The sequence below is a fragment of the Lithobates pipiens genome, unplaced genomic scaffold (genome assembly GCF_037356315.1).
Source record: "Lithobates pipiens isolate NorthernLeopardFrog02 unplaced genomic scaffold, aLitPip1_a1.2 Scaffold_8, whole genome shotgun sequence".
Classification (NCBI taxonomy): Eukaryota; Metazoa; Chordata; class Amphibia; order Anura; family Ranidae; genus Lithobates; species Lithobates pipiens.
In genome coordinates, this window is record NW_027507903.1 from 232,839,222 (window position 1) to 232,860,822 (window position 21,601).

The 21,601-nt window shown below is 41.2% G+C and overlaps 1 protein-coding gene across 25 annotated transcripts in view; it reads right to left on the reverse strand.

The window, feature by feature from the left end:
• The window catches only part of NAV3 (neuron navigator 3), an 873,011-nt gene that overhangs the window by 129,292 nt on the left and 722,118 nt on the right, over positions 1-21,601 (reverse strand). For all 25 annotated transcript variants that reach the window (XM_077474065.1, XM_077474059.1, XM_077474072.1 and 22 more), the window contains 3 exons: positions 19,045-19,177; positions 17,024-17,291; positions 14,898-15,591 (listed from right to left, as the gene is read on the reverse strand). In XM_077474065.1, the coding sequence (XP_077330191.1) occupies positions 14,898-15,591; positions 17,024-17,291; positions 19,045-19,177 (1,095 nt within the window). The remainder of the gene's footprint in view (positions 1-14,897; positions 15,592-17,023; positions 17,292-19,044; positions 19,178-21,601) is intronic.

Consider the following 21,601-nt stretch of genomic DNA (forward strand, 5'->3'; position numbering starts at 1 on the left):
CTATGGGACATGAACATGAATAATCAAAAGTGCTAATTTTAAAGGCTTATATGTATGGTATTGTCATAAAAAGTGTTTGGGAACCTGGGTTCTGCCCCAGGGGACATGTATCAATGCAAAAAAAGTTTTAAAAACTGATGTTTTTTCAGGAGCAATGATTTTAATAATGCTTAAAGTGAAACAAGAAAAGTGTAATATTCCTTTAAATTTCGTACCTGGGGGTGTCTATAGTATGCCTGCAAAGGGGCGCATGTTTCCCCCGTGTTTAAAACAGTCTGACAGCAAAATGACATTTCTAAAGGAACAAAAAGTCATTTAAAACTACTCGCGGCTACAATGAATTGTCGGTCCGCAATACACATAAAAGTTAATTGATAAAAATGGCATGGGGATTTCCCCACAGGAGAATCCCGAACAAAAAAAAATGCGTGGGGGTCCCCCTAAATTCCATATCAGGCCTTTCAGGTCTGGTATGGATTTTAAGGGTAACCCCACACCGAATTTTTCTTTAAAATTGGCGAGGGGTCCGCCCAAAAATCCATACCAGACCCTTATCCGAGCATGCAACCTGGCAGGCCACAGGAAAAGAGGGGAGGATGAGAGAGCGCCCCCCCCCCTAAACCGTATCAGGCCACATGCCCTCAACATTGGGAGGGTGCTTTGGGGTAGCCTTAAAGCACCATGTTCATGGGGAGAAGGGCCTCATCCCCACAACCCTTGCCCAGTTTGTACCCCATTACCAATTCACACGGGGGGCGGGATCTGGGGGTTCCCTTGTTAAAGGGGTCTTCCAGATTCTAATAAGCCCCGGCCCAAAGACCCCCACAACCAACCGGCAAGGGTCAATGAACTTTTATGTGTATTGCGGACCGACAATTCATTGTACCCGCGAGTAGTTTTAAATTACTTTTTTTCCTTTAGAAATGTCATTTTGCTGTCAGACTGTTTTAAACATGGGAAACATGTGCCTCTTTGCAGGCATACTATAGACATCCATATGCATTGGTTGTTGAATTATAATTTATTGTTGCAATTTGTATTCCCTCCCAGCCATGGTACGTCAGAGGGTAAGGCATTGCTGGGACAGTCATTGAGATTCCAGGAACCGGGGAAGCTAAACAACAGCAGCTCCTTTGCGGGTAAGCATTTCAGATTTGAATGTATGCTTCTAAAGCAGAATTTCAAAAATAGCAAAACATTTCTTAGAAGCAATCCTACAAAAAAACATACTCCAGCAAATGAGGTCATTGCATTTCTAACTATACACTGTGCTGCAAATATGTATGAATTAACACTCACTGATCACTAATCGCCATGCTATAAACAATAAAATTTTTATTCTTAATCACAAGATCCACCTGAATTGTACAGCACTACTCATTCCTTGTGCATTTTCATGTCTATTTAGTCATGCATATTGACTTGTGGAAAACAACAGTAATATGTAAGGTCAACAGAATCTCCTGTTAGAGCTCACTAGGACCATTAGCGCACTTGTCATGTAGTTGGCATATGGTGAACACTTGTGTCACAAATGTAACAAGGCTGGCCTAGCAGTACTAATCCAAGGTACTTAACAACTACAGGTAAAAAAGAAATCGGACTGCATGACACGCAAAACTTCTGCCTTAAAGGGGGTTTTTATCCTCCAACATGTTGCCACCCATCTATCCCTTGTCCACTTCACAAGTTTGGCATTCTTTTTTTTTTTCCTTTATTTAAGTTTTTTTTAAATAAAGCTATGGCCCACCCCCAATATGCACGCCTTTCGCCTAGACAAATGACATGCAATTTGCCCACTCTGTCTCCTGATATATGTACATCACATATCTCAGGAGGCATAGTCATTAATTGAGTTAAGGGGAAAACACTGCGCTACGATTTAGTATATGTGGAAAAAGGCCACAACAGCCAAAAACAGCAGCCAACACCAAAAACAAACAAAGTTCAACAAACAAAATAATAAAAACAGTGTAGCGCTTCAATGATAAATGTGGTCAGCATAGATTATAAAAATAAAGACAAAGATCATATGAATATGAATGCCTAAAGGAAAGTCCAACATTGGCCGCACATTCCACTATGTAGCAGGCATGAGGGTAACCGAACCGTCACAGAGGAGGGAAGTTGGACTAGGCGAGTGTATTCATGTAAATCTGCTTGACTGTAAACATCAGGAAAAAGTGGATAAAATACTTCTTACCGACTCAGTTGGACTCATACAGTCATATGACAGTTGAGTCTAGAAGGCTTTAGGTCACAGTCTGGGACCAAGGAGTACAAAGAGGGAGGTCTGTTGAGCTGATGGATGAGCTCCAAACGATTGTAGGCCCTATGATGGATCCTTTCAAATGGAACTTCAAGGTTGTTTGTAGTCAAGCTCAGACGTGGCCCGTTGTACTGATGCTCCAATCTCACCCGAATGGGGAGGGAGATGTTGTAGAGGTTTAAGCCAGAGAAACGGGAAAAAGGAAAAAAGAAAAAAGGCTCCACATGGTGTAGGTCAGACGGTATAAAAAATTTTGGTTTATTGAAGTCAAAAAATAATTAATGACTTAGTGATCACATAAAGAGTCTAAAATAGAAATTAAAAGCAATGTAGGGTGCCAACAGCTCGCCCAACGCGTTTCAACATATGTGTCTTCTACAGGGGCATGTTAGGGCCCACCACATTGCTAACAAATATATAAGGAGTCAGAGAGGGGTTCCGCCTACCAAAGGGCGGGGAATCCTATCTCGGACAACCTCTTAAAGATACAATGAACATTTGATCAAATCAGAAAAAACATGTTCAAACGCAATAAATCAATATAAATAGAATCTAAAAATGTCACTCCTACAAGCTATTAAATTGATTTAGTGACAAAAATATAAGAATAAGCCACCATGTTCACAAATAAATATCCCTAAATTAATCATATTATTCGTGGCCTCATCTAACATAAAAGTGCAAGAAAATCAAGTACACATAAAAGGCATACACAGAAATCGCATCAAGCACCAATGCAAAAAATTTAGACATGCACCACCTATTCCACATAGACTACACTGCAACATCACCTAAAGTGACCTGTTTGCGTTTGTGTGGTGTAATAGATGGAACTGTGGGGGTCTGTATAATAATGTTCCTCATTGTGCAGTTTAGATGTCTCATGCTTATTTTACTAACCGTAGGTGGCCGAGAAAGTGTATATCCGTAACCATGGTGACAGTCCTAACGTGCTGATCTATTGTTTAAAGTTCCGGTCACATGGTCAGAAGACGTGCAATGAAAGAGAGAAGGCGCAGCCAATCCCTCCATGCGTGTGTCACATGACTAGATGTGGGAGTGATAAAAGACACACTTATCCAATAGCAAGGGCGTGTGTATATGTACGTCATTATACAGAGATGTGAGGGAGGGAGGGAGACAACCCGCCATGGCACCATCCCTCCCCTGTACGTGCTCCGTACTGCCAATCGCAGAGAGCCACGTCAGGACCTATCACATCGGAGCAGAGGCGTGCATGTGCGGGCGTCACACGCTACGTCACTCTGTCAAAACATAGGGGGCGTATGCGCGTGGACGTCACGCACCAAGTAGCTTTACAGGGAATAGGAAGGGGAGGGGCCACGTAACTAGGCGCCGTTTGCCTCGTGGTAAGCGTCACACGCCGCAAGGCGTGGCAATAACCAGGGCAGCCAATCAAAAAGTATGCCCGCTCTACACGTGCGCCATGACCAGTGACGCCGTCACGTCACGTCACGCGCATTATTGAATCCGGGGACACTAAAGAAACAGGGCAACGAAGGGGATACAGGAGGCGTGGCGACACAACGTCACGCCCAGTAAAAACGCCCGACGCAACCATAACAACTAAGGCATCACAATAGTTGTAATTCAAAGGATGTCACGGATAAAAGAACAAAAAAACAAAAACGAGCAGACAACACACCATAACCAGAATAGACAACTGGTAACAATAGGGAGGTGTCTAAGAAAAAATATATAGTAAATAGTGACATGAGTCAAATAATGTGAATTACGCACATAATGACCGGAAAAAATCATGAGGTGCCGGTGACACAAGGGTGAGCTTAGAGTTTAGTACATATGGTATATTTTCTAATGGTGCCGAAAATAGATATAAATCTAAGTTAGTCGAGAAATATCGGTCCCCAATCACACGTGGTCTAGAGAAAATGCATGATAATCGCATATATCTAGATTTGGACACGGGACCGAGGACATGTGAAAGGAAAAGTGAAATAAAGTGCATGAGTATATGGAGTAAAGTGAGCATTGTGCCATAAAAGACACGAACTAAAGGTCAAAAAAATGGATATAAATAAAGTACCCTAAAAAATAAATATTATGTGAATTGATGTAAGGAAACCCAAGAAATAAAGAAAAAATGAACATGTGAATCAAAGTGAATAGCAAAAGTAGGCATACGGATCAAAATAAAGGACAGAAGTAATGTGTAGTGATAATAATCCGTGACAAGATAAATTAAGCCTGATTAATAAAACTGTTGATGTCCCAGTCTGTGTTCATGCCGAAGGGGGAATAGCACCTCAATTCATAAATCCAAAATGTCTCAAGGCGCGACACCCCCCTCAGGCATGAATCCCCTCTCCAGTTTGGGACAAATTTGTCAATGACTTGGAAGCGGGTACCTGTGGGATCTCTATTGTGTTTTTCAAGATAATGTCTCGGAACCGGGTGTTTGTCACACCCTTTTTTGATTTTACTAAGATGTTCGTTGACCCTAATAGAGAAGTTGCGAATAGTGCGACCAACATATTGTTGGTTGCAAGGGCAGGTGATCAGATAAACAATATACCTGGTAACGCAAGTAGTAAAGTGTTTCATAAGGTACCTGCGTGAAGTGGTTGAAGATGTAAAAGAATCACTTTTCCCCTTGCCCAACATGTTATGTAGGCATACGTTACATTTTCTACAGGGAAAATATCCCTTGCTATGTGGGAAAAATTGTATCGGTTTAGGGATATCAATTACATTGGGAGCGACCCCCAGACCCCCACAGTTCCATCTATTACACCACACAAACGCAAACAGGTCACTTTAGGTGATGTTGCAGTGTAGTCTATGTGGAATAGGTGGTGCATGTCTAAATTTTTTGCATTGGTGCTTGATGCGATTTCTGTGTATGCCTTTTATGTGTACTTGATTTTCTTGCACTTTTATGTTAGATGAGGCCACGAATAATATGATTAATTTAGGGATATTTATTTGTGAACATGGTGGCTTATTCTTATATTTTTGTCACTAAATCAATTTAATAGCTTGTAGGAGTGACATTTTTAGATTCTATTTATATTGATTTATTGCGTTTGAACATGTTTTTTCTGATTTGATCAAATGTTCATTGTATCTTTAAGAGGTTGTCCGAGATAGGATTCCCCGCCCTTTGGTAGGCGGAACCCCTCTCTGACTCCTTATATATTTGTTAGCAATGTGGTGGGCCCTAACATGCCCCTGTAGAAGACACATATGTCGAAACGCGTTGGGCGAGCTGTTGGCACCCTACATTGCTTTTAATTTCTATTTTAGACTCTTTATGTGATCACTAAGTCATTAATTATTTTTTGACTTCAATAAACCAACATTTTTTATACCGTCTGACCTACACCATGTGGAGCCTTTTTTCTTTTTTCCTTTTTCCCGTTTCTCTGGCTTAAACCTCTACAACATCTCCCTCCCCATTCGGGTGAGATTGGAGCATCAGTACAACGGGCCACGTCTGAGCTTGACTACAAACAACCTTGAAGTTCCATTTGAAAGGATCCATCATAGGGCCTACAATCGTTTGGAGCTCATCCATCAGCTCAACAGACCTCCCTCTTTGTACTCCTTGGTCCCAGACTGTGACCTAAAGCCTTCTAGACTCAACTGTCATATGACTGTATGAGTCCAACTGAGTCGGTAAGAAGTATTTTATCCACTTTTTCCTGATGTTTACAGTCAAGCAGATTTATATGAATACACTCGCCTAGTCCAACTTCCCTCCTCTGTGACGGTTCGGTTACCCTCATGCCTGCTACATAGTGGAATGTGCGGCCAATGTTGGACTTTCCTTTAGGCATTCATATTCATATGATCTTTGTCTTTATTTTTATAATCTATGCTGACCACATTTATCATTGAAGCGCTACACTGTTTTTATTATTTTGTTTGTTGAACTTTGTTTGTTTTTGGTGTTGGCTGCTGTTTTTGGCTGTTGTGGCCTTTTTCCACATATACTAAATCGTAGCGCAGTGTTTTCCCCTTAACTGTATTTTTTCTTGTGACTCATTATTCACTGCAGCTGTTTTGTTTTTTATTATTATTTTTTGCTACATTGTTTCATATTCACAATGGATATTTTTGAATATAGAACCTCTAGATCACTCAATACTGAGGGTGTGTTTACATCTAATTCCACTAACACGGAAGTCGGTGGCCTCTTTCTTAGACTCAAGAACGTGATGGTCTCGGAGGTACACCTCCAATGGGACATCGCCTTCTTGAGGCAATATATTAAAGAAAAAATGGTCCCCCGAGGACTACGTTGGGATATACATCCCCAACAAGGAGAGGTCGAGCTCGATGCCTGGTTTATCTTTTTCAATGATATGGGTATCAAACTGTTAAATTTCTTGATAGATAAGAAACAGGCTAGATTACCCCTCATTGACAAAGAGATAAAAGATATAAAAGAAAAACTTACACCAGCATTGGGTACAACAGAATATAATACGTTATCCTCTAATCTAAGAAACCATCTAGAGAAAGAGGAAAAAGATCAACGTATTAAAAAACAAAAGAAGTATAATCGTGATGTCAACGATTATAAGTCTAATGTTGTCTTCAATTGGCAGAAAAAAATTGGTTTTGAACCAGGTAACGATCCAACATCAGACATTATGCAGCCTGAGGCTATGGAGATGGAAAGAAGGTTAATATATGAACCCCCTCCACCCCAGCCCAGGCCTACTGGTCCCTCTAGAGTTAATGACTATGCACATAGATCCCCTGCCCAAGCCCAATACCCTAATTACCAAGGAAAAGGTTCCAAACCCCAAAACAAGGGCAAAGGCAGAAATAATCAGGGTCACGGCCAAGAGAGACATCATGGAAACACCAATGGTGGTTACCAACACACTCCCCGTGAATATAGCAGAACTCAGAGGGATGATAGACACAGTCACAGGAGGGAGGACTACCCACATAGCACTCCAATTCGTACTTACAATCGTTACCTACCCCTTAGGGATGAGGATCATTATGACTTCCAACGTGATCCCCCCCCCCCCCTATATGACATACAATGATGACCCTCCATTTAGACCCCCTTATAATCGCAATCATCCATCAGGGCCTCCTTACCATCAGGATTTTCACAGGGATACCCCCATACGTGGAGGAAACCAAAAACCAAACGAGGCACCAGAGGGGGGAGGCGCATCCAGCACAAAAAGAAAACGGACACAGTAGGTGCAGGCATCTTTAATTTAAGTTCAGTAACATTGTCAGCGAGTGAACAATGTATTCTAGATAAGGGCCTCAAATTTGTCCCACCTAGAAAACTCAATAAATTTAACACATTTATTGACGTGCACAAGTTCATCCGTAAGTTACACATTCAGAGACACTTTTTGTCTTCTCCAAGTACAATCAATAAGATTTCTGACCCCACATCTGTCAGGCATTCTGGGTTGAGCAATCCTTCTTTGTTCAACCCAGGTATCCTACCCCCATCTATTAATGTTTTTAAAAACCTTGTTTTAAATGATTTGGACAAGCTACCCATAAGAAGGACACATCAAGACCCTTCTATAGCACAGGGCCTCAAAACTCTATGTGAAAGGAAAAACCTTATCATTCGCCCTGCAGACAAGGGGGGCGGTATAGTGGTTTTAGATAAAACCCGCTATATTGAGGAAATGAATAGACTATTGAGCGATGTCACCACTTATAGCCCCCTACCAGGGGACCCTACTCTCAAATACAAAAAAGAACTCATACAGATCATAGACGAAGGTTTCTCTCTGAATATCCTAAATAAGAAAGAGAGAGAATTTATGATCCCACTGGCTCCCCGCATTCCAACAATATACCAACTTCCCAAGATTCATAAGGACTCCGTGAATCCACCTGGCCGCCCAATTGTGAGCGGTATAAATTCCATCACCTCGCGAATAGGGAAATACATAGATTCCTATCTTCAAGCCTTGGTAAGGAATATACCATCCTATTTACAAGACACAGGTGATACAATCCGATTACTTGAAAGTATACAGTATCATGATGATCTCATCTTAGTTACAGCAGATGTCTCTGCGTTATATACTTGTATTCCGCAGGACTTAGGCCTAGGAGCTGCTGAACTGTTCCTTTCTAGGGATCCCACACTTTCTGTGATACATAGGAATTTCCTCATGCAATTACTAGAGTTTGCTATGTCTCACAACTATTTCTGGTTCCAGGGCAATTTTTACACCCAGACCCGAGGGGTCGCCATGGGGGCCAAATATGCACCCAGCCTGGCCAATCTGTTTATGGCTCAGTGGGAGGAGGATGTCGTCTATGCCCTTAACAGGCCGGAATTGGTGCTGTGGGCTAGATATATAGACGACATCCTCCTCCTGTGGAGGGGCAGTCGGCCAGCCCTTGATATCTTCATGGCAACCCTTAATTCCAACGACCGTGGTATCCAGTTAACCTTCGAGGCCAGTACAACCAACATCCATTTCCTTGACTTAGAAGTCACGGTAGTGCAGAAACGCCTGGTCCTGAGAACCTTCTTTAAACCAACGGATCGGAATGGTTACATTCCTGTTGACAGCTGTCACCATCACCAATGGCTTAGTTCCATCCCACGCAGTCAATTTCTCAGGCTCAGGCGCAACTGCACGAACGTTACTGATTTTATTTCCCAATCTTACACCATTCGTAAGAGGTTCCTGGATAAGGGCTATGATCCACACACCCTTGACGTTGAGATTCAAGCAGCTCTACACACTGATAGGACTTCTCTCACACAAAAGAAAGTCAAAACACGAACTAGTGACAAATTCAAATGGTCCTTTTTTACAACCTTTTCCACACAACATAATGATATAAAAAGAATCATTAATAGGCATTGGAAGGTACTACAAAGTGACAAAGTTTTGGGTGGGATCATCCCAGAGAAAGCTGGAACCATCTACAGGGGAGCTCGATCAATACAAAATGATATCGCTCCCAATGTAATTGATATCCCTAAACCGATACAATTTTTCCCACATAGCAAGGGATATTTTCCCTGTAGAAAATGTAACGTATGCCTACATAACATGTTGGGCAAGGGGAAAAGTGATTCTTTTACATCTTCAACCACTTCACGCAGGTACCTTATGAAACACTTTACTACTTGCGTTACCAGGTATATTGTTTATCTGATCACCTGCCCTTGCAACCAACAATATGTTGGTCGCACTATTCGCAACTTCTCTATTAGGGTCAACGAACATCTTAGTAAAATCAAAAAAGGGTGTGACAAACACCCGGTTCCGAGACATTATCTTGAAAAACACAATAGAGATCCCACAGGTACCCGCTTCCAAGTCATTGACAAATTTGTCCCAAACTGGAGAGGGGATTCATGCCCGAGGGGGGTGTCGCGCCTTGAGACATTTTGGATTTATGAATTGAGGTGCTATTCCCCCTTCGGCATGAACACAGACTGGGACATCAACAGTTTTATTAATCAGGCTTAATTTATCTTGTCACGGATTATTATCACTACACATTACTTCTGTCCTTTATTTTGATCCGTATGCCTACTTTTGCTATTCACTTTGATTCACATGTTCATTTTTTCTTTATTTCTTGGGTTTCCTTACATCAATTCACATAATATTTATTTTTTAGGGTACTTTATTTATATCCATTTTTTTGACCTTTAGTTCGTGTCTTTTATGGCACAGTGCTCACTTTACTCCATATACTCATGCACTTTATTTCACTTTTCCTTTCACATGTCCTCGGTCCCGTGTCCAAATCTAGATATATGCGATTATCATGCATTTTCTCTAGACCACGTGTGATTGGGGACCGATATTTCTCGACTAACTTAGATTTATATCTATTTTCGGCACCATTAGAAAATATACCATATGTACTAAACTCTAAGCTCACCCTTGTGTCACCGGCACCTCATGATTTTTTTCGGTCATTATGTGCGTAATTCACATTATTTGACTCATGTCACTATTTACTATATATTTTTTCTTAGACACCTCCCTATTGTTACCAGTTGTCTATTCTGGTTATGGTGTGTTGTCTGCTCGTTTTTGTTTTTTTGTTCTTTTATCCGTGACATCCTTTGAATTACAACTATTGTGATGCCTTAGTTGTTATGGTTGCGTCGGGCGTTTTTACTGGGCGTGACGTTGTGTCGCCACGCCTCCTGTATCCCCTTCGTTGCCCTGTTTCTTTAGTGTCCCCGGATTCAATAATGCGCGTGACGTGACGTGACGGCGTCACTGGTCATGGCGCACGTGTAGAGCGGGCATACTTTTTGATTGGCTGCCCTGGTTATTGCCACGCTTGCGGCGTGTGACGCTTACCACGAGGCAAACGGCGCCTAGTTACGTGGCCCCTCCCCTTCCTATTCCCTGTAAAGCTACTTGGTGCGTGACGTCCACACGCATACGCCCCCTATGTTTTGACAGAGTGACGTAGCGTGTGACGCCCGCACATGCACGCCTCTGCTCCGATGTGATAGGTCCTGACGTGGCTCTCTGCGATTGGCAGTGCGGAGCACGTACAGGGGAGGGATGGTGCCATGGCGGGTTGTCTCCCTCCCTCCCTCACATCTCTGTATAATGACGTACATATACACACGCCCTTGCTATTGGATAAGTGTGTCTTTTATCACTCCCACATCTAGTCATGTGACACACGCATGGAGGGATTGGCTGCGCCTTCTCTCTTTCATTGCACGTCTTCTGACCATGTGACCGGAACTTTAAACAATAGATCAGCACGTTAGGACTGTCACCATGGTTACGGATATACACTTTCTCGGCCACCTACGGTTAGTAAAATAAGCATGAGACATCTAAACTGCACAATGAGGAACATTATTATACAGACCCCCACAGTTCCATCTATTACACCACACAAACGCAAACAGGTCACTTTAGGTGATGTTGCAGTGTAGTCTATGTGGAATAGGTGGTGCATGTCTAAATTTTTTGCATTGGTGCTTGATGCGATTTCTGTGTATGCCTTTTATGTGTACTTGATTTTCTTGCACTTTTATGTTAGATGAGGCCACGAATAATATGATTAATTTAGGGATATTTATTTGTGAACATGGTGGCTTATTCTTATATTTTTGTCACTAAATCAATTTAATAGCTTGTAGGAGTGACATTTTTAGATTCTATTTATATTGATTTATTGCGTTTGAACATGTTTTTTCTGATTTGATCAAATGTTCATTGTATCTTTAAGAAGTTGTCCGAGATAGGATTCCCCGCCCTTTGGTAGGCGGAACCCCTCTCTGACTCCTTATATATTTGTTAGCAATGTGGTGGGCCCTAACATGCCCCTGTAGAAGACACATATGTCGAAACGCGTTGGGCGAGCTGTTGGCACCCTACATTGCTTTTAATTTCTATTTTAGACTCTTTATGTGATCACTAAGTCATTAATTATTTTTTGACTTCAATAAACCAACATTTTTTATACCGTCTGACCTACACCATGTGGAGCCTTTTTTCTTTTTTCCTTTTTCCCGTTTCTCTGGCTTAAACCTCTACAACATCTCCCTCCCCATTCGGGTGAGATTGGAGCATCAGTACAACGGGCCACGTCTGAGCTTGACTACAAACAACCTTGAAGTTCCATTTGAAAGGATCCATCATAGGGCCTACAATCGTTTGGAGCTCATCCATCAGCTCAACAGACCTCCCTCTTTGTACTCCTTGGTCCCAGACTGTGACCTAAAGCCTTCTAGACTCAACTGTCATATGACTGTATGAGTCCAACTGAGTCGGTAAGAAGTATTTTATCCACTTTTTCCTGATGTTTACAGTCAAGCAGATTTACATGAATACACTCGCCTAGTCCAACTTCCCTCCTCTGTGACGGTTCGGTTACCCTCATGCCTGCTACATAGTGGAATGTGCGGCCAATGTTGGACTTTCCTTTAGGCATTCATATTCATATGATCTTTGTCTTTATTTTTATAATCTATGCTGACCACATTTATCATTGAAGCGCTACACTGTTTTTATTATTTTGATAGTCATTAATTGGTAAAGGAGAAGGGGAACAGGACCAGGTGGTGCATCATTGGAAAGCCACTGACTTATCCAGAACAGCTGGCAGATGAATTGGTGATGTTACGGAAGAAGATGGTGGCACAGGACTGATAAAAAAAAGATTATCTCAACAGGATAATGCTGTCAATGAAATGCCCAGAACCTGCAATCAAGTAGGTAGGGGTTGAAAAAAAAAGTGGAGGGGCGCAAAGATCTACGTTAAGAAACATACAGAAGAATCATGTAGTGCTAAATATCTGATTCATCCCACAGATAAATACTAAACAATAAAAGATGTAGGAAAATCACAAATAAATGGACAACAAAATCAAAAAACTAATAGTTGCACTGTTTTTTTGGCATCACAATTTGTTTGATCTCTGTGTATTCAACCCCAATTACAAAGAAGTTGGGACGCAGTGTAAAATCTGTATAAAAATAGAATGCAATGATTTGACATTCTCATAAATCCATTTTTTATTCACGATAGAAAATAGAAAACATATCACATGTTTAAACTGAGAAAATGTAAAATTTTAAGAAATAAAATAAGGTTATTTTGAAACTGATGGTGGTGGCAACACATCTCAAAACAGTTGGGACAGGGCTATGTTTATCACAGTGTAGCATCCCCTCTTCTAGTAACAACACTCTGTAAATGTTTGATAGATATAGGATTCTAACTGCTCAAAAGTCCTGGGTTTTCTATGTCATATTTTCTATTTTAAGATGCACCAAATATTTCCAATTAGTGAAAGGTCTGGACTGCAGGCAGGCCAGTTAGGCATCCAGACTCTACTCAAAGCCATGCTGTTGTCACAAATGCAGAATGCTATATGCTGTTTAGCATTTTCCTGTTGAAATGTGCAAGGCCTTCCCTGAAAAAGAAGTCTGGATAGGAGCATATGCTGCTCTAAAACCTGGATATATCTTTCAGCATTGATGGTGCCTTTCCAGATGTGGAAACTCCCCAGTCCATATGCACTAGTGCCCCCCCTCCCCCCCCCCCCAGAGTATCAGAGAGGCTTTTCTAAGCACTAAGTGCTGATAAGAAGCCAAAAGGGCCCTCTCCAATTCAGTCTGTAGATTATAACAAACAATGTCAAATTTTGATTCGCCTGACCACAGAACAGTTTTCCACTTTGCAACAGATCATTTTAAATGAGCTTTGGTCCAAAGAAGATGGCAGCATTTCTGGATCATGTTCAGATAGAGCATTTTTGGATGGCACGGCAAATTGTGTTCACAGACAGTGATTTTTGGAAGTATTCCTGAGCCTAAGCAGTGATGTCCATCACAAAATCATGCGTGTTTTTAATGCTGCCTGAGGGCCCAAAGACCAAGGACATCCAATATTGCACTTCGGCCTTTTTCCTTATGCAGAGATTTCTTCCGATTATCTGAATCTTTTGATGATGTTATGTACTGTAGATGAGGATATATTTAGAGTCTTTGCAATTTACATTGAGGAACGTTATTTTGAAATTATTTGACAATTTTTAATGCCGCGTACACACAACCGGACTTTCCGGTTCAAAAAGGTCCAACGGTCTTCTTGATGGACTTTCGACGAAGTTACGACGGACTTCCGAATGAACGGACTTGCCCACACACGAACAGACTAAAGTCCGTTCGAAAGTCTGTTCATTTTGAACGTGATGACGTACGACAGGACTAGAAAAGGAAGTTCAATAGCCAGTAGCCAATAGCTGCCCTTGCGTCGTATTTGGTCTGTCGGACCAGCATACAGACAAACGGTTTTCCCGATAGATTTTTTGGACAGATTTGAAACATGTTCTATTTCTAGGTCCGTCTGAATTTTTTAAAGAAAAATGATCAGATTATCTCTCACACGATCGGAATATCCGATGGAATAATTCCATCGGACCTATTCTGCTAGAAAGTCCGGCAGTATGTACCCAGCATTAGATGCAGCTTTTCACAGATTGGTGAACCGCTGCTTATCTTTACTCCTGAGACATTCCGGGGTTAATTTACTAAAACTGGAGAGTACAGAATCTGATGCAGCTGTGTATGGTAGCCAGTCAGCTTCTTACATCAGATTATTCAATTAGACTTTAACAAAAAAAAAAACCTGGAAGCTAACTGGTTTCTATGCAGAGCACCACCAGATTTTGCACTCTCCAGTTTTAGAAAATCAACCCCCCGACTCTCTAAGATGCCCTTTTTATACCCAATCATGTTACGGTCATGTTGCCAATTACCCCAATTAGTTGTTAGTACCACCTAATATGCCAGCTTTTTGTTGGCCTGTCCCAACTTTTTTGAGCTGTCATCAATTTTAAAATGACATTAAGTTTTTCCTAAAATGGTATGATTTCTCAGTTTAAGCATTTAATATGTTTTCCATTTTCTTGTGTGAATAAAATATGGGTTTATGAGATTAGCAAATCATTGCATTATGTTTTATGTAGATTTTTTTTTTTTTTCAGAGCTTACTTTGTCATGTAATACTGTCCCACACTCTGCATCACAGTATGTGAAGTGCTGCATAAAAGGTGCATGCCAAAGAAATGAAAGTATGTCATTTGTTAAATATGTTGCTTGTTAAATATATATGAAAACATGATTCTTACCTCCGGAATGTTGGTGAAGCGATGTCAGGATATTTTGATCCTGGTTGCCTCAAGCTTTGAGCACCACAGGCACTGGCTGATGTTGGACTTGATTTGGCAGAGCCTGACAAGGAGACACTTTCAGAATCTGACACTTTCTCCTTCTCTTTGTCAGTTTGGTTGATGGTGACAGGACTTGAACGCTCTGAGGCCATTTTTGAGGGTTCTCTAAGTTTGGTGCCTGCTGCACCTGCTGATTTGCTGCTTACATTGGAGTCGATACTACTAGTGCTGGACCTATGTCCACCCCTACCTGGGATACCACTTGTACTAGATTTAGAAGGGCGAGGTAAACTACGATATTGAAGGGTAGTTTTTGAATTAGCCAGTAGAACTCCATCATCTTGATTTTGGGAGCCATCAAGACTAGTTTTCCTGCCAGCCCCTTTTCCTACAATTGCTGCTGATTTAGGCATTTTTCCAAGTGTTGCAGATCCACTAGCTAGAGTTGCACCTCCTCCAGTCATGTTTTGTGGGCCTACCCCAGCTTTCTTAAAGCCAAATGACCCAGTGGCTGCTGGTCTTGCAATTCCTGAAGGTGGCTTTTTTCCTTCATCACCACTGCTTTTTCCTGCATCAGAGGGTGAACGCTGGAGTGGTCCACCTTTAAGTGGTGTTTTGACTTTCTCTGATGCTTTAACATCATCTGTTTTACCTGTTGACAAAAAAACATTGAAAAGAGAAATTATTTTAATAACACACAGAGAGAGAGAGAATAATGACATAATTTTTCAAAATGCCCCTGGAAAGTTGCAATTCCACACATAGACTTTAATTGTTAAGGCTCCATTCACACGTTGGCGTTCCGTTTCATGACGGAATCACAGCGATTCTGCCCACAATTCGTAAACGCCGCAAATGGCAGGCAGCCCTTGTGATCCCCACTATTTTGAATGGCACCAAATTGTGGAGTGACTTTGCCATTTTCGCCAAACACATTGCGGTAAAATCACAGTAAAAACAAACAAACATAATCGTGGGATGCCCAAAATAAGTACAAGAACTTCTTTTGGGCGTTGGGCGTCCCACGATTCTGTTTGCGTGTTTTGCCACAATCTTACCATGATTTGTCAGGCGATTTTGCCGCGATTTGGTGCCATTCAAAATAGTGGGGATCACAAGGGCATCCTGCGACGTTTCCGAATTGCAGGCAAAATTGTGGCGATTCTGCCTGCAAAATGGAAAGCCATGGTGTGAATGGAGCCTAAAAGAGAAGTATGGTCAAAGCTTTTTGGCCATATATCTCTTGTGGTCCACAGGAGTACACTCACGTTTGCTCTCCTTTGACCCAGAGTCAGCTGATAGTGAGCTATTGCTCACTATCAGCTGACATGGAGAAGTTGTTCCAGACTCTGGAAGGATCCCAACAATATTGTCAGGATCTACCCAGCTACCTGATTGAAGTTGGTTCCACCTCTCAGCGTGCAGCTGGAAGCTGAAGCCAGCTGTGCTTGCCCCCACCCAGCCTAGCACACCAGTGAGCAGTGGAAGAACTGAGAGCAGAGCAGTGAATGGCAGTCACTCCAAACAGACCGGGAACTGAGTGATCAATGGTGTCGGTCTTGTACCCAACATGGGACAGCTGCAGCTAAGAGTATGGATTTTTATTTTTTTCCAAACCCTTTACTACTCCTTTAAAACTTCATTACAATTTTTTTTTTTTTTGCACGCATTTTAAATACCTGAATTTCACTTGCAGTTCATAGTTCCTGTGCAGCTGGGCTGGAGTGTGAAAGGAAGAAGCAGTACAAGGAACCAATCAGTTCATGTGTTGGCAAGAAGCATGCTGATAGAAAGCAAAAGCAGTGATAGAGAGGTTAGCTCATCACTGTGCTACTTCTACTTCCCTATTCACTGTCCAGGCACAGGCTGGGGACAGGTCTAGGACCTGAGCTCAGAGGAAGTGGGTTGAAGAACGTTGGCCATTAGATTGAGGACATCTATTGGCAAAAAAGTACTTATTTTTTTATCCTAATTTTTTTCTTCTCTAATTCTGTTTTACCTCTACAGTACTGTACATTTTATTTCGTAAAGAAGTTACATTAACAAAAAGCAATTCTAAATGACAATATTAATTTGCTTCATACCTGGTGTTTTTAGAGAGCTGCTTCCTGATTTGTGTCTTGATGACGTTGTGCCAATTTGAGCAGTCATACCACGTCTCCATGACCCAGTCTGGGAGATAGAAAGTGATTTCTGCCCTCCTTTATCAGAATCCTCAGATAACCCAGATGAATGTCCTTTCCATTTGCCAGACTCTGTGCCAAGGTCATACTCATCATCTTGTTTTTTTAACTCTTCATTAGACCAGGATTCTATTCCAGTCAAGGAACGTTTTTCAGCATCTGTTTTTAGCTACAAAAATAGAAAATTTATGTAAAAAAATGGAAGTTTGTTATATTTTAATTTTCAGATACTTGCATTATTGGGGTATCATTTTTTAAAATGTTTATTTTGTGAAAGTGATCCCCTTTCATAAACTAAGTATTACTTTTTTAATAAAAATTCCTTTTTTTCTCCAGTATATAAATACATCAAAACTGGGGAAACCACCACAATGGTGATCCTTGGGTGATGTGAAGGTTTATATCAACGGCTGATATACACAGGGCACATTTTCTTGCTGATAAGTAGCATCAGTAGCATAAGTAGCATGGTGCTGTTTTAATAAATCACCATACTTCAGCTTCAAGTCAGCCATAAAATTCAAGATAAGTATTACATGGGCTCCAGGCCAGTCTGCTCTCTCTCTCGCCCTCCAGTCTTCCCCAGGAAAGGTGCTGGTCAAGTATATGACCAAGAAAAATGGAAGATAGAGGTGGATGACCGCACACTACCATACAGAAGATCCCAAAACCTTATCATAGTAATCCACAGATAAAAACATCTCCACAGCTCTACAAAGGCAGGCACAAACATTGACTCAATGTTTGTGCCTGCCTTTGTGGAGCTGTGATAATGTTTTACTACAATAAAGTTTTGGGATCTCCTGTATAGTCGTGTGTGGTCATCCATCTCTTTCTTCAAGTTGACCATACAGGCATTGAATTTTGGCTGATTTGTTCCAATGGTGGCCCTGTTAGCAACACCCAGATCAACAAAGTATGCTTTTTCAATTGACTTTCACCAGAGAATCTGATGCAAGAACTGGCCAGCTACACTGGCTGCCAGAATACAGTAGCCCACAGTGGGTGTTTTGGAAAACCATGTTGTTTATCAGACTGAACAAACTAAACCTATATGTGTATGGCCAGCTTTAGACTGAAAGCACATTGCTCTGTCTGCACAAGCTTATGGGAATGCTTAGTTACTCAGTTCCCTTCCATTATGAAGGCGAGTTAATGGCAACCAGGGTTCTTATCTATGCAGGTTGAGGGGCTCTTGAATGCTTGTCTTATACGGAGGAGACTAGATTTTGAGTTTTCCCCGGGAATATTAAGTCCTGGATTGGGTCCTGGAGCCCGTAGGCTTTGCAGTATATTGCGTGGGATAAAGTCGCCAACCTTATGTCCTCAGTTTGCTGACAAACAGCATCTTGTTTGTGCAGATGTGCACAGTCTTTTTAGTATAGGTGCTGGCAATAGTTTAGGCCTCCAATTGGGGACAGAGAAAGTTTCCACCTATGAGTTAGGTCATGAGACAGTACAACTCAGAGCAGCTAGCCAGTGCATGTGTGCACAAGAGCCTTTGAACACTGAAGCTTGAGGCCAGAGCAGCAGTGCTACAAAACAAAGCCAGGAAGCTGAAGAACAGTATTTGTTTTTACTTATGGAAGTTGAATGCTAATCAACTCATGTGAAGATAACCCTTGCATTTTTACATTTTATGTTAATAAATGTGGGCAAAGAATATTTTGACTGTGTCACTAATGCACTTACCATTGGCAGGCTAGTTCCCACAATATATTTATAGTTTCATTTTGTTTAGCCATTGTTATAAGTACATTTTTATACAAGTTTTAGGTTTGTTACAATTATTTAATGATATAGAACATTTTTGTAATTGTGGGGCACATAATCTTCAATCTACAAGGTCTCTACCTGCATGTGAAACAAACAGGAGGGGGTATTTCTTGTTGCTTTTACAACCTTTTTCTTCTTACACTTACGTTTGCTTGATTGCTTTTCCTAGGAGAGTCAGTATTGGAATATGAACCATGAGAGGAAGTATTTAGGTCATCTGTGCTGAGGTTGTCAAGTGTGTCACTAAGGCCACTGCTGGCAGAACTACTGTCATCCCAACTGCAAAAGAAATACATGCACTTAATGTTGAGCTCTAGCAACACTTACCACGTTGTCAAAACTAAGCTTATCATGCTAAAAACAACTCTTATTCTATATTTGAAATATACATTGGAGATACAAATATAAACATCTTATTTTAAAATAAAAATAACTGCAATTTCTCAGAGCAAGAAGAAGGGAAACCCCCAAAATCTTGTCCTGAAAATATGAAGAATAGTGCATGTAACTCCATTATTTATTATTATTTCTTGACCATCTCTTTTTTTTAACCATCATTTCTCACCTCTCCCCAGAGCACTGATGTATGCTTTTTGAGGTAGTCTTCAAAATAAAAGTCTTGTTTGGCCCATTGGAGGAAAATAAGGGTGGTCATAGGAGACCCAATTCTTGTAAGCAAAGCTCTTAGTCTAGATGTTGAAGGCCCTTATTATTGTGAAGGCCCTTATTATTGTACAGTTAATACATTATTAATAATTATATCATTATTTTCCAAAATTTCTAAATGTAGGTAGCCATTGATACTTCCTTCTTCAATGTTGAAAAGATGGAAAGAGACCAATATCACACACATAGCACTGTCACATATAGGCTGCTGGTACTGGTACTTTTTACCTTTCATTGTTAGGTCTCATGCACACTAGACTCTTCTGAACACCCTTCTCCAGACAGAAGAAAAGCAGCAGTAAAAACACCAGTACAGCACTTATAAAAATCATATAGACACTATGTGAAAATGATGAGCAATATGTATATACTATATATAAAATGCAGAAATATCCTGATCATAAAAAATAATTATAAAAATATACTGTAAGTGCATGAATACCAGATTCAAATGACCCTCACTGAGAAAAGGTCAAATAGCACTTGTTTAAAGTGTTACTAAAGCCCAGTTTAAAAAATAAAATAACAAACATGTCTATACTTACTTGCTCTACTGTATGCAATGCAGTTCTCGGGTACCCTGCCGATGCTTCAGGCCCCTCCTCTTTGACAGGTGCCCTCACGGAAAGCCGCTTTCCATGGGGGCACCCATGAGTTCTCGCTCCTGAGTCCTGCTGCTGCGTCAATTGACACAGGCAGCGGGACTCAGCCCCGCCCCTGCGGCAGCAGATATCAATCTGTCCAATGAGAAGGAAGGCAGCGTCAGGAGCCATTGTTCTGGTGCACGTCACTGGATCAGATCTGGCTCAGGTTAGAAAAAGGGGCAGTCTGGGGGAGCTGCAGCGCAAAAGATGTTTTACCTTAATGCATAGAATGCATAGACTGCATTAAGCTGAAAACCCTTGAGGCTTTAGAGCCTCTATAATGCTCCACAGGACCTCCAACCTCCTTCTGGGGGTCTTGTTAGGCAAATACACTACAATATGTTCCGTAATTCAGTATGCAGTGAAGCTCCATGCAGGAATAATACGAGGGGAGGCTAATAGTTCTTACCCTCACCATGATCTAGATGTGCTAGGGATTTGACATTTTTGCTGGTTTATAGGTGGATATATTAGTAATATGCATGCCAATTTTTGTTTTTGTAGGTCGTGGTGAATTATAGTTTGAGCCAAGAGAAATGGAGTAGGTGTCATGCCGGACAAAGTAGAATACCGAGCCATGATTAGGTTCCTCCATTTTCAAGGGAAACCTGTCCAAATAAGCCATGAAGAGTAGGGATGAGCCGAACTCCCCCCGGTTCGGTTTGCAGCAGAACATGTGAACAGGCAAAAAATGTGTGCGAACACATGAACACCGTTAAAGTCTGTGGGACCTGAACATGAAAAATCAAAAGTGTTCATTTTAAAGGCTTGTATGCAAGTTATTACCATAAAAAGTGTTTGAGGACCTGGGTACTGCCCTAGGGGACATGTATCAATGCAAAAAAAAGTTTTTAAAATGGCTGTTTTTTTAGGAGCAGTGAATTTAATAATGCTTAAAGTGAAACAATAAAATGAATTATTTCTTTAAATATCGTGCCTGGTGGGTTCTCCTTAGTCTGCCTGTAAAATAGTGCATCTTTCCCATGTTCATAACAGTACCACAGCAAAATGACATCTCTAAAGCAAAAAATTTCATTTAAAATTGCTTGTGGCTGTAATTTATTGTCGGGTCCCGGCAAAATACATAAACATTGTTGAAAAAAACAGTGTGCCCCCCCTCCCAGTCCATAACAGGCCCTTTGGGGTGCCCATGACTAGACTATAACACATGTCATCGCAAAAAAGCTGCAGTCGGCGGGACGCTTCCCATCAAGGCGGAGTTCTTCTGTATTTTTTTTCTTTATATTTTTTGGGTCCATCGGATAGCGTGATTGAAGATAGATGGACATCGCGGGACACTTTTTTTTTTAAATAAAGGAATTGTCCAAAACTGTCTCCTGTCATTTTTACTTTTTTGACACTTTTTTGGGTGAATGTGCTGGGATCTGGGGTC